Source organism: Gymnoscopelus braueri, assembly GCF_963280865.1.
Source record: "Gymnoscopelus braueri genome assembly, chromosome: 9".
In the NCBI taxonomy this organism is placed as follows: domain Eukaryota; kingdom Metazoa; phylum Chordata; class Actinopteri; order Myctophiformes; family Myctophidae; genus Gymnoscopelus; species Gymnoscopelus braueri.
Window position 1 is genome coordinate 30911370 of NC_137610.1, and position 23163 is coordinate 30934532.

The following is a 23163-nucleotide window of genomic DNA, read 5'->3' on the forward strand; positions in this document are numbered from 1 at the left end:
CAACTAGCAGGAAAATAAGACACTGGAAATCACGACACCCTCTATGCCATTAATGAGAACTGCAGCGTTTTCACGACTTCCTTATTAGCTTCAAATCCAGAACCGGATGCTTGGCGCCTGATAGGGACGCTAGGGTTCATGTGGAGAATGTGAATGTGTTCACAGTAAAATCCTCAATGTTAATATAACTCAGAGATTATACAAATGTCACAATAATGACGTCACACACCTCTTAAAGGAGAATGAATGTACTGTATGTGTGTACACAGTAAAATCACAGTGAAGTCTCTGAGTTACAAATACAAATCTACACATAGTGTATGAATTATAATTATTTACCTACTACAGACCAGTCTTTTCAGTTGTATGATCATGATCATACAGGAGATTCAAATGTTAAGAATAAAATGACTAATTAAGCTAACAGTCTTGGCCAACCAAGGCCAAACCGTCTGATTAATCGAGTTGAAGGGACGTTGCCATGATTAAATGAATGAGGCACAGGAATTTGCATGCAATTCAATGCAGTTCTACTTCATTCCTACTGACCGCCAGAGGCAGTGTTTTCAACACCTGGATATCCATCACGCGCTCGCGTATGGGTCGAATATTAATACCAACAAAGTCACTCGTGACCTGTGTGCACGCACGCCACCTATATAGGGGCGGGGCACACAGCGTTCATCCTCTTTCATCTTTTCGCCTCCAAAGCGTAGGTCGATACTTGCAGCTGCGCGTGAAGTTTCGTAACCAACACGGTTGGGGCTACGGACTACGGTCCGTCCTCCAGAGACTGCGTAGCCTGCTACCATGGAATTACGTTACCCCGTTTATAGGGGCTGTCGGAAAGGAACAAGGAAGGAGAGAAAAAAAAAAAAAAAAAAGCATGAAGAAAAGGCGACGGTGAATGGAGTTAGCGGCTGCTTGTAGCATTGGAGCTAACGACAATAACACCGTTAACTTTCCCCGCTCCACCGTTGTTGTTGAACCTGGCACGGATAACTATGGAGCCATAGCTGTGCATTGGCGACGGTGAGTGCATGTATTGTGCTGTTTACAGACAAATAAAGTAAAAGAGGGGAAAGTATTCAGCGTTGAGGATGTATCCCATTCTGCCGCTTTGAGAAGACCGTCTCTCGCCTCGATGAGACGACGGCGGTGGAGCCAGATTGACTGGTTAATGTGTCTCATAGAAGGTGTTCTTTCGCCTCGAGGAGACGACCAAAGCGTTAATGAGCGCAGTGGCAGGTAACTGGGCTCCATTAAAGTACAAATACCCAAGCGAAATTGTACTTAAGTACAGTACTGAGTACATGTACTTAGTTACTTTACACCACTGTATGAGAGCTCTTCTGTGACTGTTTTTGCTGAAAGTGGTTCTCACTTTGACGCAGACATTCTATCTACCAGACATATGGCGCTTGTTAGCTTGTTTGCTATCCGGCTCAGTCAGTACACTGTCTACCTGCAAGTCTGTAGGTCCCTGGTTCAAACCCCAATTTAACCAGTCCAAATATAATTTAGCTGCAGCTAATAAAGGACATCCATAGTGTGCTGCACTCTGTCGTTATTGGACGATATACTGTGTACCTATTACTACAGGTACTTGGTGCCGCGCTATGAGCTTGTAGATCTGCTATTTTTGAATAGCCAAAGTGTAAAATAATGCTTTTTAGCTCAAATCTAAAAATGACACAGTTCCAGGTCTTAATGGGATAAAAGAGGTCTCGCTGATCAATGACAGCTGACTTAAGCAGCATATATGCCAATACTGCCACTGTGTGTGCTTAACCTCACAGTTTGAGTGTGTATCATAGCTTGAGTGTGACTCGCTGCTGCTATTCAGGTTATACTGCTTTGTGCTTGGTAGTAAAATGGAATTATAATACTGGTATGGTTCAAGTGTGTCTTGCCTTGCCATCACTTGGCTATCATACTGTGGGTACTTGACACATGACTTGACACTGTGGCTTGAGTGGTTGTCGCTCCTTGCTACGACGAAGTTACATATTAGTAACATTGTACTCTGGGTACTGATAATCAATAAGCTTTGTTTATTGGCAATGGATCCCCATTAGCTGCGGCAAAAGGGAAACCAGCAGCTATTCTCCCTGGGGTCCAAGACAACATTAATTAACATTAATGTTAATTGTGTTAATTGTGTCCAAGACACAATACATTAACAAGTACATATGTACTTGACGCTGTAGCTTGAACGATTCTCGCTCTGTTGCTATGGCTACGTTACCAATAGCACAAGTGTATCTCACTCTGCTGCTGTTACCCACTAATACTGTGTGTACCTGGTACTCACTCCTGCTATTCAACATATGCAGTATACTGTGAATACTGATGGCATAGCTTGAGGATATGTCGCTCTGCTGCTATCCAGATAATACTATGTGCTTGGTAGTGAAATATTCTTAAATAACTCTATATGACGATTGAAGTGTGTTTTGCTTTGCCACTTCTTGACTATCATACTGTGTCCTTGACACTGTAGCCTGAATGATTCTCGCTTTTGCTACGGCTACGTCATCAGTAGTATTGAGTGTCTCACTCTGTTGCTGTTGCCCATGGATTATTGCAACAATTGCTGGTCCCAGAAGGGAAGGTCCATTACTTGTGCCGGTCATGTCCTGACTATGGTGAGTGCCACTGCGGCGTGCCCCCCCAATGGAATATACCCCTAGCATTGGGAGTGTGTCTCGCTCCGCTGCTGCTGGTCGCTCCACTACTGCTTGTCACTGGACGAAAGAAGGGAAAAGGATTAGCGTTGAGAGTGCATCTCGCTCTGCCGCTTTGAGAAACCATGGCGGGCGGCCCACCGCCATATAGCGTAAGCATTAGGAGTGTGTCTCGCTCCGCTACTGCTTGTCGCTGGACGAAAGGAGTGGAAAGTATTAGCGTTGAGAGTGTGCCGCTTTTGCACTGCGGCGTGCGCCCACTGGAATATACCGCTGGCATTGGGAGTGTGTCTCGCTCCGCTGCTGCTGGTCGCTGGCCAGAGGAAAGAAAAAGGAGAGGAACCACGTGCGGCCCACCGTAACGTAGCTTCAGCATAGTAAGTGTGTCCCACTCCGCTGTTGCTTGTCGCTGGACGAAAGGAAAAAAAGGGGTCAGCGTTGAGAATGTATCCCATTCTGCCGCTTTGAGGAACCATGTGCGGACCACCGCAACATAGCTTCAGCATAGTAAATGTGTTCCACTCCGCTACTGCTTGTCGCTGGACAAAAGCGTTGAGAGTACATAGCCCAGCTGGCCATAACGGCTTGGCCTAGATGGATGCGTCCAACAACTATCGTTGTCGTACACCCTCGGTGCCGTACATCATGAGATTTGGCATGTGGGCCAGTTCCAGAACCTCTTACCAAGGGCTTGTCAGCCATGGGGAGTACAGCCCAATATGGCCTAGACCCAAGGCCACTGGTTGATGCCAACATTGCTTACTTACTTACATTACCTTACTGTAAGTCGATCCGGATTAAGAGCGCCTGCTAAACGCCTAAACTGTGAACATTGCTTCTCTGGTGGTGTCACTAGATGAAGCTGTTGAGCTGGATGACCGTTGCTCATGGCCACAGTGTTAGTCTCTGATCTGCTAACTAGAGCCATGCCACAGCGGCTGGAATGTGACGTATTGGACATTCCCTTGACTACCTCGCCCTGGCCCTCCGGCATGCGAGTGTTGATGCGCAGACACAGCGCCTATCCAGCGCCTATCCAGCGCCTATCCAGCGCCTATCCAGCGCCTATACAGCGCCTATCACTCTAGGCGGTTGCTTGCATGATTAGAGAATTGGCACAGTCTACTTTGGTAATGAGCCAGAGCCTCTGGGTGTCCCGGGTTCGACGCCAGGCCAGAAGTGGGTCAATGTGTGTCCCTGTCTGAGCCCCTAATTGCCCCATGAGCGCCGGAGAATGGCTGCTCACTGCTCCTAGTAGTTCTAGGATGGGTAAATAAATACAGCGGACAAATTTCACGCATGTACAAATGTGCATATATATTTTGTGGCTTGGGCTTCGAACCCCAAGACTGCAACAGAATGGTGAGGGTCTCCAGCCAGTGTCGCTAATGCACCGGACCTGCGTGCAGTGCACCTGGCCCTCAGGATGTTTATGCCGTGTTCAATAACACAATTTGTCAACAGTCTGCCTTCTGGGGCGCTTGACCCAGTCAGTCTCTGCAGGAGGCTTGGAAGCTCCTTTCGTGGACCTTGCCTCATCTTGCAAATTTCATAGCAATGCGCTTGTTGGGTGTACAGTCCAGGCTGCGGACATGTTTCCCACTGGAAGCCTCTTGGATCCGATAGCAGTTCGGATCACGGGAATAGCTATGGCAGAGCGGTAGTACCGTTAGCCTTGAGGGCATAATGCGTTGTTGACTGTAGGTCTCCCTTTACGGGACAGACCAGTCCGTTAGGGCAAGATGCTCTGGCCTACTGCAGCTTCTCAATGAAGTGCCTTGGCCTCTCCACAGAGACAAGATCTCCTGTCACAGTTAGGGGGGGAGGTGCATGTGGCATCCTCACTCCTAACCTTCGGCTGCGTCATTGGCCACTGAAATTCAAAACTATTGTCCGAAAATTACTGGATTTTTGGGCATCGTACACCAGGGCGTTGCACGCCAGCGAGTGTAGACTGTGCTCTAGTCGGGACAAGGGCCACTGCATAGGTTAGAGCGTTGCTCTGTGCTTATGCTGCCCTAGATATCTGCGGATGATGTTAGATGGAGGGTTCAGCCTCTCTACCATTGAGATGCTCTCCGCGTGTGGCCCCCACAGGTTGCATGGGTGCCTTCATGATGCTTGCCTGTGGTATTGGAAGCTTTGTCCCCAGCCGGTACATCGGGCTGCTCTCAGATGACTATCTGCTAGTACTCTTTGTCCTCACTGCTCCATCTGCAAAAGTGAGTAGATGGGCTTCATGCCCTGGCCATTGCCAGAGACTGTTAAAGTGGGATTCCGATGGGTCTGGGTTACCATATGGCCGACCCCTCCTTACGTCCTCAGAGGCTTTCTGCATTTCACGTCAGCTAGCCTGTTGATTTGTTAGTTTGCTCCTCAACCAGAGGTGGAGCAACTGCATTCTAGTACCTGCCTATTGTGTCCCGTCCGGGCTCTGTGGCAGGACATAGCCGTGATGGCTGGAGTTTGGTTGTATTTGTCTGGGAGGAAGGGCACAGCTGTGCCTTGGCTTAATGGAGACTTTCATTGCTGCGTTCAGGCAAATGTACGTCTTCAGGGGGCCTCTAGGTTCCCCCAAGGCCTTTCTTGACCGCGGGGGTTGCCAGAGCCTCTCCCTCAGTGATACAGGCTTGGAGCAGGCCAGGAGATGCAGCCGAATGAGCTTCATCTTTCATGGGCTTTTGCCCGCTCCTATATATAGTCAACCTGGCCGTCTCGCATCCTGTGGCGACGGCTGTGGTGTTGTCTGTTTATTCTATCTGCAAACCGACTTCGGTAAGCGCAGATTCCTCGTGACTATGTTGGTATTAGTCATCCAGGTGTTGAAAACACTGCCTCTGGCGGTCAGTAGGAATGAAGTAGAACGAGAGTTATGCATATAACTAAGGTTCTACGAATTCCGGATGACCGCCAGAGTTGACTGTCACTCGAAATCTCGTTCTTGACGAAAAGATTTCATGAGGATGAACGCTGTGTGCCCCGCCCCTATATAGGTGGCGTGCGTGCACACAGGTCACGAGTGACTTTGTTGGTATTAATATTCGACCCATACGCGAGCGCGTGATGGATATCCAGGTGTTGAAAACACTGCCTCTGGCGGTCATCCGGAATTCGTAGAACCTTAGTTATATGCATAACTCTCGTTTTGGTCTGCAGCACACTGCAATTTGGCCGATTTTGTGAGCACTCAACTGTTATTGATCAGAGGTCTGATTGCTTGATGGGTAATTGATTATACATACACCTTCCTGGTTACTAGCATGACATTGAGCCTGATCACTCACTCAGGTGACTCAGTCAGTTAGTCACTCACACACACGCATGCATGCGCGCATGCACGCACTACACTATGGAGCATGGAGGCATTTGTTCCTTCCCTCTTTATATAACTGTTTGTATGTTAAAATTGCTTGCAAGATAAAGAAGACTGACAAAGGCAAGACAGGAGGCTAAAGCTCAATTTATACAATATAAATTGGTATTCTCTCAGGCTTAACTCTGACTCAAGGAAGAGGATGCCCTAGATGCAGTACGTGATGTATTGCATCTAGGGCTGAGCTGAATGATTCAAAGCTTCATTCATTGGATTGGGAAACAAATCCTTAATTAAGAATGTGACGGCTTTATGGTTTACATTTTTATTTACACCACGCAGTATTTGAGAAGTTGGGAGTTTTATTTATGCAGTTGGCCAGCATGCGCCTGCACATAGTGTGAAGACTGACAAGGGAGGAGACCTTTTGTTAATCCTGCAGGGGAAATTCAGATTCAGCTTCACCCAGGGGCCGGGGGGGGTAGTTACAACTTGCTAGGAGTTAAGTGTCTTGCTCAGGAACACTTTGGTAGGTAGACATGGGCGTGCCGGGAGGCGAACCGGTGACCTGATTACCAGATGACCTAGTCTCTACCCACCCAGCTATGGCTGCCCCAAAAGACTTAGACTTAATTGGAGTGTTGGAGCAGGGTGAAACTAACATTTTATTTGTATCAATAAATGACCTGATATTGCATCTGTGAAATGTTCACATATAAAACCAAATTCATGGTCAATTATATAGGCCTAGAAATACTGCATCGAATATAAGATAACATAAGCTGAAATAGTACTTTTTTCCCTATACTGTACGTGACATTTAGGAATACACAGCAGATGTGCTGGCTCCAGACATACTCCAGAGTGCATACAGTCTGCAACATTCAGCAATTTAAATTGTACATTACCAGTGTTTCTTGTGCATGGTGTGTTTCATGGTGCGTGTCTATGTGGTTGCTAAAATGTCAAGAGATAAAGAGAGAGGGAGAAAATTATAATCTGTGCTGAAAAACAAAATGGGAAAGAAAACCAGGAGGAGGAACATGCTCACATAACTCTAACTCTTAGCATTTGGTGAGTAATGGACCTGAAAATGAATCTTAAGCTTCTTGGATATTTATCTGGCTAGCTATAATTGGGGAATAAACAAATGTAATTAATACGCTTTGGCCTGATAGATTAAACGATACAGCACACTGCATTTGGTACGCAATGATTGTGTGCCGACTAGAACAAAAGGAGAGTATAAAACTGAATACAGAGATGTTCTTTTGTTGACGCTCTACTAGCTCTACTAGCTCATTCACTCTCTCTAAGAATACTTACCATGTGGATGCAGATACCAGTGGTTCTCAAACCTTTTAATTTCAAGGACCAACATAACTCTGAAAGTTACAGACCTGTAAGGGTCCATTTGGAACCCCCCCAAGTAACCCAGGGTGTCCTTGTACCTCACTTTGAGAACCAGTTAGGTATATACTGTATATATATATATATATATATATATATAGGAATATGTATAGGAATCATTATAGGGAAACGTTAAGGAATCGGACTGTTAAAAGGGAATCGTCAAGGAACTGGAATCGTTAAAATCCTAAAGGATCCCAACCCTTTTATCAGGTTCTCCTGGCCAATCTAAAGTTCAGTTATTTGAATGCCATAGATTTACTGACAGCTACTATTATTCATTATTTAATGAATAGAAGTGTCGAATAGTCAAACTCTGATTGCTGTAAATGCAAGTCCAGCCATCTACAATCTACAAGCTCACAACACATAGCGTGTAGATCTGCTATTTTCGCCAAATGCATGCCCCCGGAATAGGGCTCAGGGCCGCTAGGGTTCATGTGGTTAACTCGGATACGATCTGTCTCCTAGAAAACTGTGTGCATGCAAATAGTCTGGAACGGCGTGAGAAAAATTGGAGAACTTGTAGTCCACATCCACCAGCATATTTCCGGGTCCACTTGACTCCACTTTGATAGTTTCCAGATGTGTGTGTGTGCGTGTGTGAGTCTGTGAGACCATTGTAACCGATACTGCCTGACGTGGTTCTAAAAATAGATTTAATAGTACATGCATGGCTATAAATAACTGTGAATGAAAAGCCTGTCAGTGGATGACATCACTGGGTCTGGTAGTTGTAAGTTATGGACGGTGTCGCTCAAGTTCACAAAGATTTATTGGACCAACACCATAATATAAATAACATTCAAGAATTCAGTTTTATGTCTCGGGGTGTATTTCTATTCTTTTATATTATACTGTAACTAACTAGCAGCTGTTGCTTTTGTAGACTTTGCTGAGTTTGTTCCTGAATTTCCTCCCTTAAAGTCAGTCAGTCACGCACGCACGCACGCACACACACACACACACACACACACACACACACACACACACACACACACACACACACACACACACACACACACACACACACACAGGACATTTAGATAGATTGTGCCATAAGTAAGTCCCATATGCGTGGACAGTATATTAATATGCATGGGACTGGGAGGGGACGTATGCTTTGCTTATGGCACAATGGAACTAAATTACAAAACATAAGTGAGAACACCAACATCAGAGCAGCATTTTTGGTGGAATGTGGTACATTTTGCGTTATTTCGAGGTGTTGAAGAATGAGGGTATGTTTTGAGAGGCATCAGTCTTGAATAACAATCATGAAGAGGCTGATGTATTTCAATAATGGAAAAAGATTAAATCTTATCAAATTAAGTTTGACAAAGGAACTGCATGTCAAAAAGTCTAGTATGGCTCTTCAAGCCCTATGTTTCATAGTGCCATGAATACCGAAAATCGATCTACGAGTTCACATAAGCTTGTAGATAAAGGGGTTAAGTGGGATCAGAGTTGGCATACGAGTATAAGTCAGAATGGAGGAATTGAATGTGTGAAGGGGAGATGGGGACGGAGGTGAGGAAGGATGAGAGGACAAAAGATGGGTGAATTGGCATAGAGGGGTTTGTGTGATTTCATTCAGCTTTGGTGTTAACCCATTCCGGGTACGCATCTGTCATTTTAGATTTATTTGGCTATTCAAAAATGGCAGATATACAAGCTCATAGCTCGGCACCGAGTGCTGCGCTATGAGCTTGTAGATCTGCTATTTTTGAAAAATTGTATATATTTTTGCAAATCTTTGAATATATTTATTTACAAATGTCTTAATTCTGAAAAACTATTGTTGTGTGGGTGCTGCGCTATGAGCTTGTAGATCTGCTATTTTTGAAAAATTGTATATATTTTTGCAAATCTTTGAATATATTTATTTACAAATGTCTTAATTCTGAAAAACTATTGTTGTGTGGGTGCTGCGCTATGAGCTTGTAGATCTGCTATTTTTGAAAAATTGTATATATTTTTGCAAATCTTTGAATATATTTATTTACAAATGTCTTAATTCTGAAAAACTATTGTTGTGTGGGTGCTGCGCTATGAGCTTGTAGATCTGCTATTTTTGAATAGCCATAGAAGCCAAAAATAATGGTATTAGCTCAAATCTAAAATGACAGGATGCGTTCCGGGATTGAATGGGTTAAATACTGTAAGCGGTATGGAGTTAGAAAAAGCCAGTATTGCATTTGGCTTATCGCACTCCTGCCAGGCCAAGGCGGTAACAAGCCTGAAAGAGAAACATGAGTCAAATTTAAATGAATACAAATCTGAACAATTGTGATTAAGAGGGTGTTATTTACGGTGATTATGGACATAGTGAGAATGCGGGTGAGTCCTCCTCATGCCAGGTACAACCCTCAAGGGTGCTATGGACTCAACAATTAGACTAAGATGTTTACTGCCTGACCAGTTTTATAATATAGAATAGGGTGTCTACAATGATACTCTGATTTATTTTCCCAGATTGCGTTTTCGGTGAAAACAAGCTATATTCAACTGCCGATAACTAAAGAACTGAAGATCGAGGTTAAATTTCTTTTGTAACGAGACCCTCGTCTTTACCACCAGACATCTGGTGTTTACATGTTCTTTGAAAAAAAAATGCAGTGCGTCTCGAAAGATTAGTAAAAACACTGGCAGTGGCGAATGTATTCATTAATTAATTCCCAGCAGTGACTGTGTTAAAGTAAAATAAACCTAAGTACTACATAGAGTTGGGATCCAGAACCGGAGGAACTGGTTCCAAGTTCCAACACTGAGGAACTGGAATCGGTTCCATCACATTTTGTGTCTGTTATACACAATAATACCGGTGGTTCTCACACTTTTTAATTTCAAGGACCACCATAACTCTGAGCGTGTACAAATGTACGAGTCCATTTGGTTCCATTTGTACTCTCTGAGTTACAGACCTGTAAGGATCCACTTGGAACCCCCTCAAGTAACCCAGAGGGTCCCTGAACCTCACTTTGAGAACCACTAAAATAAAATATATGCAATTCTGTGTTAATCAAAAATGTTAATGAGGGCCAAAATTATATAGATTTTTTAATTTTTACATGTAGGAATCGTTAAGGAAACCGTTAAGGAATCGGACCGTTAAGAAGGAACCGTTAAGGAACTGGAATCATTAAAATCCTAAAGGATCCCAACCCTAGTCACAAATGCCTTTTTTGAGGCAGCCTGGGCTGCTTTCCTGTTAGGAGCTGTTAAATACATGAATAAAGAGGGCATTTTATTTCTCTGTTAAATATGATATTTACTGCATGCTGTGTCTGAGATGCATTCAGATTCAGCTGGTATTGGCATTATGCACCATTATGTGTTGGTCAGTAGCTCAGTTTGAACTGATTGGTCTATTCAGACAGGAAGGAAGTACTGGTCCATTCAATGAGAAGGTTGAGCAGCTGTGTTTGTGCGTGTGTGTGTGTGTGTGTGTGCATGCGTGTTTGGATGATTGTGTGTATTACAGTGTCCCCGGAAAGAGTGTAAGGGCTCCAGATTTCTGTGGCTATGATGACATGTACGAACACACATACACACACACACACACATATGCAGAGGATGGTTGGTAGTGCCATATCAGTTACACAGTTAAACAGGAACACTTAACCAGCTGGCTTGGCTGTGTGAGAAAGAAATAGCTGAAAGGTCCAGACAGCAGGGAGGAGAGGAAGAGGAGGAAGAGGAGACAGAAGGAGAAGGCTTCAATCCCACAGGGAAAAAGACTTGCAGAAGAATGAAAGCGGCATAAAAAAGAAAGACATGGACAGAAAGAAGAGGGCTTTAACCATTTAAACCCTATATACTTTGTGGTGTTGTATAGTATGGCAAATAGCAAAATTGGCCGAATGCGACGCGTTGTGAGCTTGTAGATCTGCTATTGTTGCTGAATTTGAACCTGTTTTCCATCAAATGTTCATTTATTTTGGCCAAATATTTTATCTATTGTTGCATATTATGACATGCACAGAATAGGGTTATACACGCTTATATGGTTCAACAATGCGTTGCGAGCTTGTTGATCTGCTGTTTTCTGTGAAGATACTGTATTTAATGTGGAGCGAAAACAGCAAATACACGGTATAGAGCCCTGAGGTACTCTTACCCTGAGGTAAACTTTGGGGTTTAAGTGGTTAAAGATGCAGTCATTATTACACATCAATTGGCCCTACAAAATGTTGTGATTGCAGGAATCTGCACAAATATACACCGTAAAATCCTGAATGTGAATTTACTCTGACTGAGAGTGTAATAATTGACCCCATGGGTCTATTTGTACACTCTCAGACTTAAATGAACACAGATTTTACTGTGCACTTGCCACATTGCCCAATCACCTCAATGTCTTGTCTATAAGTGAGTCTTTAAAGTGCAATGATTTTGGACAATCATTGTGGTTGATCACAGTTGAGCCTGACACAGTATATACAGTACTTCATCGCACAACAAGAAAGAGTCAAAATGAGTGCTGGATCTATTATATGTCATTTTAAGTAGATTGCTTCTCAAATGTGTGTGTGTGTGTGTGTGTGTGTGTGTGTGTGTGTGTGTGTGTGTGTGTGTGTGTGTGTGTTTTGCCAATTTGTAATTTTCACAAACTCAAATGACCCCAGAAGACCTCTAAACATAATCAATTCGATTGCAACTTCTAGTCTCCATCAATGTGACAAGGTGCAGCAGTTACACGTTTAGAGATGTAAAGGAGTGGGAGAAATGGTTTTCTTTCCAAACAGATAATCACAAGAAGATGTGAAATAACTAAACAACAATATCGTACATGAGGGGTGTAGGCAAAACTTCTGAAGAAATATAAAAGAGAGATTAACCTTTGAGAAAAGCAAACTCAAATTCAAGTGCTTGATCCCAATAATCACACAAAAATGTATAAATAAAAAATTCCATTGATTGGTTGAATTCCATTTTTGGGAAACAGTCTCCCTTACTCAGTCAATGTGTCTGTCTGTCTGTCTGTCTTGGACTGGTGCAGCAGATGAAACATGGGTGTCTCATTCGCTAGATAACATACTTAACATGCCACAGGGACATTTAACTTATTCCCTGCTTGTTACACACACACCCACACATAGTTCTGAAATGCTGCTCCATTCCGTTCTCATTGCCTCTCATTTCCTCTTATATCAAGTTATACATATGGCTTACATTTGTGGCTTTCACAAATCGCGTATGTGCCAGTACGTATGCATACATTTTTGTAAACGCATGTCTTTGTATTTGCAAGTGTGTATGCATCTACGTTTTAAATATGAACATTTATCCATGTTTCCAACCAGTCTTTTATTCATTAAATTGACATTATTCATTGGTAAAGAACTAGTTTACACTAATAGCCACAGTACAAAAACATTCAGATGAATTTGGGCTGGAACTAATGGGATATAGGTGATTTCAGTAGTACATTGTGTTCAGGACAGATGGCTTTTGGCAAAGAGAAAGACGATGAGGTGCAGAGATGCTCTCGCCTCTCGGGTATAAATATAGAACACAAGACCCAGCAGGAGGTGAGAGCAAGTCAGACACTGTATGAAAGAACACTCAGGTGTGTGTGTTGTAGTTTAACCCAGCATACTGGGACAACGCAATTCAACCACCTAAACCAGTTGTATATATAGTTATAATTGTTGGTGGGCAGGGGGCACATTTTCCTCCATATCTCATTTTACCTAATGTGCGTCATTACATTTGTATGCCTGCAGGTCTCACCGAACGTGTCAGCACTTTGCTTTAATGGCCATTTGTGCTACACAGTAAAATCCTCAGTGTTGATTTTACTTACAAGAGTGAGTGTACTTATTTTAAAAAATATATATTTTGCCACAAATATGTTAAAATGTCAATATACATACAAGTGCTCAATTAAAATCAAATTTCATAGAGGACACCTGGTCCTTGGCTGTGTTCATTATCTCCAACTTTGATGATCAAAAGCTGGGAGGATGGGGAATATTTGGCCAAACGTTAGAAGTTCTGAAAAACGCATGCGTACGTGCCCACGCTCGCGCACACACACACACACACACACATTGGCACTACAGTATCTTGAGTCTCTCCTTTGGACCTGTGAATGGTTGGGGCAAGGTCTTCTACAAATAGAAGAGTGAACAAAAGAAAAAGATGGGTGAAGTTGTGGCAGTGGAAGCTGTTTCCTCCAATAGATAGATAGATAGATAGAACATAATTGATCCCCTGAGGGAAATTCAGTTGTCATAGCAGCACCACAGTATGAAACACAGTGATATTAGTAGAGAGATACACCAAAGCTTAAAGACAAAATAATAAGAAGGGATTAAACAGGCAGTAACGTACAGGGATTAGAAATATGCAGTCAGTCAGTGGATAAAAGAGGAATACTGTACATGATTTATCAATTGTAAAGAGTTTACTATATTTAGCCTAATATACAACCTATAGAGTGTGTGTGTGTGTGTGTGTGTGTGTGTGTGTGTGTGTGTGTGTACAGACACACACACAGTCCAATGTCATAAGTGGCTCACTTATATAAGTGATTTTTAATCTCAGTGGGATTTTTACTCCTGGTTAAATAAAGGTAAAATATTGAGTGTAATGCAGAATGCAATCTATCCACGGTGTGAAAAAAAGTCAAGAATAATCCAGCAGTTGTCCTTAGCAGGCCTCTAATAGATAATAGTGTTTATGGAACAGCCTGGCCTTTGTTCAAGACCATTTAACACTAACTCCACTTGATGTTGCCCTTCATTTCTTTGACTGTATGTTTATCTGTCTCCGTTTACCACATCATTGTTTATAATTGTGTGTGTGTGTGTGTGTGTGTGTGTGTGTGTGTGTGTGTGCGTGTGCGTGTGTTGACAAGACATGGGAGACCTAAACATGCAAATAAACTGCAGTGAATAGTCGTGGGGGCTGTTTGGGGGCTGTTTGCTACATGTTTTTCTCTCTCTGCAACTTTTAACACCCCCCTTTCCAGTTTTGCTTCTCGTAACACAATTATTTCATTGCCATCGGGCAGAAACCCTGTATCTCTGTGTTACAACTTTTTATGTTTTTTTTCGTAAATGAATACCCTACTTCATCATACAAGAGTGTCGCACAAAAGTAGTGAAAATAGCAAATCTACAAGCTCACAACGCCAACGCGTTGTGAGCTTGTAGATCGGCTATTTTAGCTATATAATTTTTAAAATAGTAATAAAAAAGGAACGGTTTTGGACATGCAAGGTTTCCCGCCCGACAGCAACGATTTGATATCTCTTATCTAGCCTCCATCTGTTTCTCTCTCTCTGTGTCTGTCCCTCTCTCTCTCTTGCTTTCTAAGCCTCTCCTGCTCTCTGTTTAGTCTTCACTGTCGTGGGAACAACATTGGTTTCACAGCTGGCAGAGGGCTGCACACAACCCTGGGATTTACACGCTATAGGTCACTGGCTCCCAACACGGGGTCCAGAGACCCCCAGGGGTCCTTAAAGGGGTTCCAGGGGGAATGATAGTTAGGAAGCAAATGCACCCTTAGGGGTCTGTAACTCTGAATGTCAACAGAACAAATGTAACCAAATAGACCCGTACGCTCTCAGAATTACATTAACACTGAGCATTGTACAGTGTAGATTGGGGTCCCAGAGATAAAATTCTAAATTAAAAAGGTTGAGAATCGCTGCTATAGGTCACTCATTTAGCGTGTGACTGTGTCATCATGTTTGCATTTTTGAAAAGCTCATTCCACATCTGAATGCCTGAGTGCCTGGTTGTGTGCATTTGCTTTATGAATATTTGAGTGTCTTTTTACTGCTCATTGATAGATAGGCTACAGTGTGTAGCCTTTCCATCAGTGAGCAGTAAAAAACTGTAGCCGTTACAGTATATGTGGATATATCACTGTTTCTTACAAAGGTTTTAAAAAAAGTGTTTTAGTGTTCTGTTGTGAAGATATGACATAAAACTTCTACATGGCATAAAACGTCTACACGCCTTCTATATATGTTGTGCCTAGAGCTTGCTCTGAGGCAATTCAGACAAAGAAACTGCAAAGTTGTCCCTTTTCTTCATCGCTGTGTGTGTGTGTGTGTGTGTGTGTGTGTGTGCGTGTGTGTATATGTGTATAAAATGGCACATTGCGTTAGAAGAACCTTGTTGTACCAACCAATGGAGTAGAACACCACATAAGCAGGATCATTAACCAAATATTTCACAAGATGGGATGCAACCGTGTATGTGTGTGTGTGTGTGTGTGTGTGTGTGTGTGTGTACACTAAAGGAAGGGTGTGGGTGCTTATGTGTGTGTGTGTGTGTGTGTGTGTGTGTGTGTCTCCTATCCCTCAATGGCTCTGTAGATCTCCAAGAAAACAATATACATAGACACCAATGTCAACACATACACGTATTCATATCCTCTTTACTGACATGCCTCTGATTTTCTTTTTGTCTGTGACACTTCCTGTTTCCCTACCCACTCCTCTTGCTTGGATTCTAACACTGAATGCATTTCAGAAAAACATCAACACTATCGTTGCTGGTGGTTTGGCAAAGTAAAGCTACTGTTAGTCTTGTGTATCATGTGACTTACGATCTGACAATGCACACATCTTTCATAGGAGTGTACTTTGCATATCGTTGCTGTCGAGCAGAAACCTCTTATCTCCATATTATAACTTTTCCTGCTTTTTTATTGTATATTAACCCATTAAAACCAGGACAGCATCTGTGACATTTTATATAGAGACATGAGACCACTCAAAAGAAGGATTTATAATACAAAAATGTCTTAGTGGCCTTAAGCTCATCTGTGTGGTTGGGTCTGGTGTGTCTCATCTTCCTCTTGACAATACAACTCTGATTATCCATGGAGTTCAGGTCAGGCCAGTTGGCTGGTCAGTCAAGCACAGTAATACCATGGTCCGTACACCAGTTACTAGTAGTTTTGGCACTGTAGGCAGGTGCCAAGTTCTGCTGGAAAAGGATATCAGCATCTCCATAAAGCTTGTCAACGTACAGAAGCAAAAAGTGCTCTAAAATCTCCTGGTAGATGGCTGTGTTGACTCAGGACTTGATAAAACATGGTGCATCAACACCAGCAGATGACATGGCACCCAAAATAATAATTATTTTCTTTCTTTTTGTGGTGGGGGGGGATTATTATTATTAATGTTTTTCAAATAAACAAAGCTGATCTACAAGCTCACAACTGGTTGTGAGCTTGTAGATCAGCTGTTTTGTGCACGACAAAGTATAAAATAGGACTTAAGTGTTTAATCAGACAAATTGATTTAGCAGATTCATTGATATACTGTATAATTTAAATATATGTATATATATATTCAAGTAATAAAACAAATTAATCGATAGAATAATCACACAGCATTCGTGTCATTTTAGATTTTGCTATATAGTTTTTCAGAAAACTGTTAGGATTTAGAAAGCATTTTTTTGGCCGGCCTCAGGTCTAAATAGGTTAACCTAATCCATCTTTGTGTTGCTGGTGGTAACACCTTGAGGTACAACCGTGTGTGAAAGTCAGCCTCTGCATGTTGCAGATGGCCTGTTTAGTGCTGCGCATGCCGTTTGCATCACAATACTGTAGAATTCACCGTGTCTCTTTCATTTTGTACCTTGAACACAATAGGTTTGAGTTATGGCACATAATATTTGTCACCCATCACCCTGCACTCCCATGTCTTCATCTTTCAACTGTATAATGTCTAAAATTGTATTATGGTACCGTGGAAAAGGAAACGCTGGTTTCTGACATGCCTGGGCTGTTTGACTCTACAATGCTGAAACGTCCTCTCTGATCTCTTCCATATTTTTGAATACGTGGCAGTGTGGTGTGGCAAATTGCATTTTCACAGTAACTTGGGATCAGTAAGGCCCTGTTATTGCATTCAAAGTGTTGGCCTTTGATTTCGTCAGCACCGGTCAGCTCAGCCACCACAGCGAGGAAAAAACTGCTACCGCCGTTACAGAACATGCAGAAGAAAAAGAAAATCAGAATAAATCCCGACAATTACAGGTAGAGGTCCATAATGTTTTAATAACAAACGCTGTGGCAGCACCTCTGTGTAGATCAGTGGTTCTCAACCTTTTCTGGATCAGGGCCCACTTGAGAATATTGAAAATGTTAAACAACAAAATAGCCATATTGATTAATTTGGACCATACCAGTGGTCTGCGATGTTTAGCTTATGTACTACAACTCACTGTATACCTGACACCTGGAAAACTGTTGTTTTCCAGTTATTTCAGTAGACTAGAGTATGAAACTTGCAAGGATGTGAAACTTGCTCCAGATACATAATCCAACACACAAAACGTTATTGCGCTCATATTTATTTTGTCAGTAAAATTATCATTGTGTCTGCATTTTAAAGCACAGATTGATTTGTAAATTCTAGCTGGAAATAGTCCTGGAGATAAATTAAATTACAACAATCTGTGTTCATATTCGTCCGATAATGATGTATGGCCAAAACTGCGATTACTCAAGTGGAAAGGACCAGTATCATCCTTTAGTGTAAAAAGCATGTAAACAAAGGTAATGATAATCGCCTAAGTACAATTCTGCTTCAGTGTCAAGAGTACGTGTAGTATTTCTTACCATTGTAACTCCATTCATTCATGTCGTTATCTGTATGGGGGATGAGTGCAGGCTTTTGTTGTCATTACTCATGACGTCATGGGAATGAGGCCTATGCTAGTAGTGTATTGTCCAGCTAGAACACTGTGACCAGCACCAGGCAGCAATGAAACTAGGGCATTACCTTGAACCATAACAGAGGTAAACATGGAATCAAACCACCACTGCCACATAACGTGATCATGGAGCGAATACTGGTGTTTTAATCTTTACCATGAGGATAATTCCTGGGGGTTTTCGTCATGGGAAATTCTTCTCGGAGAATCATGAGGAACTGGAAACTATGCACCGAGGGCAAGTGTGTCTAGTTTTCTCAGCCTTCACCTCCCCAACCCCCAGCAGACGCACACACACACACACACACACACACACACACACACACACACACACACACACACACACACACACACACGCTGTTTCAGTGACTGTTCCTTTTCCTTTTGGTTTCAGTGTCAAGCGTCCAGCGGGGATGTCCAGCCTCCTGAACCGCCTCGGGGGCAAGAAACAGAAGATGAGCACGCTGGAGAAGTCTAAAATGGACTGGGACGCTTTTAAATCAGAGGAGGGCATCACAGACGAGCTGGCCATTCACAACAGAGGGAAAGATGGGTAAGAAAAACAGAAGCGAGGACAAATGCAAGGCAGACAGACAGCACATGGGTTGGAAGAGAGAGAAAGATCAGAGTGGAACATGGATCCAAGCATTGGGAGGTGGGCAGGCGGTGAGTGCCGCTGGAGAGGGGTAATACAGGCAAAAGAGAAATGAAGATAAGAAGGGCGGGGGGTGGAGAGGAGAAGAGAGGGAGTTGTCATTTATCCTCCTGCTGAGAGCGGGTGACAGAGAAGTGGGAAGAGGGATAGAGGGATTTAGAAGAGTAGATGGGGAGGAGGATTTTAAACCTGTTCGTAATGCTGGAAAATGAGAAGTGGGGGAGGGAGGTGGGGGAAAAAGAGGAGGGTAACTTTAGGATGGATAGATAGAGGGGGAGGAGGAGAGGAAGGGGGGGAAATAACCAGGGACAGAGGTGACAGGGATTTAAGGAAAAAGAGGTAAACTGAGTGATGAGAGAGAGAGAGAGAGAGAGAGAGGGGAGGAAAGAGAGAAGGAGAGTACAGACAGAGAGATGGAGGGGAGAGAGGAGAATAATTTCACCCTCTCCTGAGGATGCTAATTAACCATGACATCATCATTCGGTTACCAGGGGCAACTCAAGGCCGCACACTCAGCCCATTAACTGGCAACAATATACACACACACACACACACACACACACACACACACACACACACACACACACACACACACACACACACACACACACACACATAGTAAGGCACACACACATAGTAAGGCACTATCTCAAAGTCACGCAAAGTCGCTCACTTGTACATACACGCAATAACACTTGCACAAAAATAGGTTCCGTGACGCTTAAGTGCACGTACATCATGCAGTCACAGACACAGAGATAACGCGGCAGACATGCTGTCATACATGACGTGCTATGGTATCGCATGGAAATGAGCACATGACAGTTTCTCACACAACCGTGTATCTCTTTTTCTGCATCTCTCATTTACTCAGTTCACAAACACACGCACTCACGCACACTTGTGGTATTATGCAGAGATATAGTCACATCTCCCTCACGTTTCTCTCTCTCACATACACACACACACACACACACACACACACACACACACACACACACACACACCACAGACAGTGGAGAGAGCAATCAGATATAGCCGTTGAATTAGAGGGTGGCCATGGTTTTTACAAGTTACAGACTGGAGGACAGGCTAAATATCTCCTTCATGTTTGTCTATCTAGGGAGAGAGAGAGAGCGGGATGCAAGACAGACAGTACGAGGCGAAATTAATGTCGGCTCCGCCATTTAGTGACGCTCATCTGGGAGGGAAAGGAGGGATGGATGAAGGGAGGGGTAATTTTGGTGAAATAGTGGTGTAATGGTGAGGAAAAAAGATTCATAGACAAGAGGCTAAATTAGTTTAGTCCTTTCATTTAAGGTTTGGCACAAAGAAAAGAGCCAGGCAGGAAAGAAAAAAACTGAAGGAGAGCTAAGGAAGATGGAATTGGTTGAAGAATGGTGGTTGGAGGCAGGGAAGGAGGGGTGAGACGGACTGGGAAGAAGGGGGAAAGGAAAAATCCACTGCATGAGCATTTGTAAAAGGTCTGTTTCCTTTTTAAATGCTGCCAAGTAAAGTGATCGAAATGACAATCTACCATGACCGCCATAAGCCTGTGAGAATGTTACGCTAGACAAAGCAGCTCCAAAGCATTTTGTCTAAAATATCATCGTCTTTGACAACAAATCATTTAAACTAATGTCTTTTAAAGCATGGAGGAGGGTTGATTTGTGGAGGTGTGAGTGAGAGAAGGTATGGACAGAGAAAGAAAGGATGAAAAGATAGGAGAGTGGGACGGTGTTTGTTTGTGGAGACTTTAATCTTAACTGTTGTCTGGAGGTAATTATAAGGTTTATTATGTTTATTAAAGGATCCCCATAAGAGATACATGAATGAGGCTGCAGTCTTCCTGGGATTCTGAAGAAAAGCAAATACAAAACAGACATGCAATAAAAAAAGACCCATTGAAGTATAAAAGCTATCAAGACAGAAAAAGTGTGATTGGTGGAAGGACAGATAAAGGAGGGAGGTAGCAGAGGGATGAGAGGAGAGACTGAGCGAAAGGGATGAAGTTCTAGATTTGCTCCATAAGTGCCCTGTTGTCTCAATTTTTATAGTTCAAACCCACTAACCCTAGGACAACCTATTTTAGGTTTTCATATCATCATTTACATATTTGGCCGAGAAAAGAAAACGTGACTACTGTGAATGCTAGTATTACATGAGCACTTAAAGTTTTTTAAAGATTTTTTCCCTTTTTCACACTGCGGAGGACAGTCTGAAGATGGTGTGTACCCAGTTTGTCGTCAAATAAGCAATAAGGGACGGACCGACGGACAGGCGTGAAAACTTACAGTTCTTGAGAAAAGGAGAGTAATGAACTGCAATTACTACGCATATAAATGTTTCTGCTGCCTACATTTTGGTGAAAGTGTACAACTGATTTGTAGTGGGAATGAGATCTATTTGGACACAGTGATTCGACAAAGGGTACCTTCGACGTTAGCATGTGGACGCAGAGGTTCATGTCCCACTGGAAAGATGGCGACTAAAGCATGAGGGAACATACGGCTGAGGGATCATAGACACGCTCCCCTCGCCACTCTCCCTAAAGCTTTCATAACGAAACTGGCCGAGTGCCATGGCACAGAGTGCACTCCTGTGAAAGGGAAGGAAAACAGGATACTTAATTGGTTATTTCAACACTAGCCCCTAAAAACCCCCCTGATAACATATTCAGCCTAATCCAACCCATCTCGCCACTGTGCTGCGGTTACTCCGCCCTTCTCTGGTCACGAAAATACCAAAAAGTATGTCATCACACCGTTGACTGCCCATTACTCCGGTGCTCCTGTTTCCCCAAAACCCACAGCGTTATCATGTGATAACTAAAGACAGTAAAGACAGAGCTGAGGGACACTGGCCCAAGTTACAAACACAGACAGAATAGAAACCCCAACACACACTGGCTTTTGCTCTCTCTCCCTCTCTCTCTCTCTCTCTCTCTCTCTCTCTCTCTCTCTCTTTCTCTCTGTGTGTACAGGAAAAGTTGTGTAACTACTTCCTGTGTTGAAGTGGGAACAGCAGGGATTTGCCTGTTTGTGGTGGGAAAAAGTGTGTGTTCACGTCGATGTACCATGCTGGCTAGTGCCTGCACTCAAATCTCTGGCTCGGTTTGTATCTGTTGTGTTTACTTGATGATAAAGCTCTAACCTGCCTCTTTTGCGCGTGTGTGTGTGTGTGTGCATTTGCGTGTGTGCACTTTTAGGTACGTGGAACGTAAGAACTTTTTGGAGCGCGTTGACCACCGACAGTTTGAGCGGGAGAAAGCTGTGAGGCTCACCAACATGAAACCAACATGAAACAATAACGAAAAGACTTAACAGAGCTCTCTATCCCCCTCACACACCAACACACTCACAGGAATCTTCCCTGACTCCACAACTGATTTGAACAGCTTGTTTTGACTTCCTGTACAGTATATCTCTCTCTCTCTCGTTCTTTCTCACTCTCTGATCTTTCTTGTCTCTTTACCCCCGCTTCTCTCTCTCTAATGACAGAGTAGGTTTTTTCCTCTGTAATGTTATGTTAGCTCAAGCACACACACACACACACACACATCAACACACTATGGGGGTCTTGTCTATTTCAGGACACGGGTACATGTAGTTTGAGGTTGTGCAATTTTGTGCGGATGTGTGTGTAAATAAATGATAGCCAAGTGTACTATTTGGTTATTTTGGCATTATGTTTTGGGGGAAATTCATAGCCAGAGAGAGGGGAAGCTGTTTAATTTTTAAAAAACATTTCCACCTGATTTATACTTCGTATATATCGTACGACAGTATCACACATTGAAAATAGCCGATCTCAAAGCTCACAATGCATCGGATCGTGACATGATGTGAGCTTGTAGATTTACTCTTTTCGGTGAGGGAGTACACAGTCAAATTCAGAATGTTAATTTGACCCTGAAAGTGTAGAAATGTACCCTCAAGGACTAAGTCAGAAAGAGGCAAACAAGGTTATTTGTCCTAGCATCCTGGTTTGTTCATGTCTACAAATGTTTAATAAACACGTACTGATACTTTTAGCTGAGATTGTTGAGTTATGACTTGTTTTGTTGCCTGAAAAGAATGGTTTGTCCTGTAATTTGTTGTGACTGTGGCTGTAGTGGATAATTGGTTTATGTCTATGCTCATCACGTTTTTTTGGTTTGCGTAGGTCGAGCTCCAAAGTCATTTTTTCTGTGGGTGTTTTATGGTGATCAAATTGATCATTCTAAACATTATACTTGCAGTTTTTCTCCCTTCCCAACACCCTTTTTGCCTGAATGTTTCATAGTCTATAATTTTGTTAAAATTTCACAGTCATATCATGACGTTATCTGGTATAATGTTGCTTCTTAAAATATCCTCACTTATCTCTTTTCTTTTAATTTTTTTCCTTTTTTTCAGCTAGGGTGAT

The 23163-nt window shown here is 42.8% G+C and overlaps 1 protein-coding gene across 1 annotated transcript in view; it reads left to right on the forward strand.

Annotated features, from left to right (window-relative positions):
* The window catches only part of cfdp1 (craniofacial development protein 1), a 34821-nt gene extending 12027 nt beyond the window's left edge, over positions 1–22794 (forward strand). Inside the window, exons 6-7 of the mRNA XM_080437698.1 lie at positions 18496–18654; positions 21965–22794. Coding sequence (XP_080293824.1) covers positions 18496–18654; positions 21965–22058 — 253 coding nt within the window. The 3' untranslated portion in view covers positions 22059–22794. The remainder of the gene's footprint in view (positions 1–18495; positions 18655–21964) is intronic.
* The last annotated feature ends 369 nt before the right edge of the window (positions 22795–23163 follow it).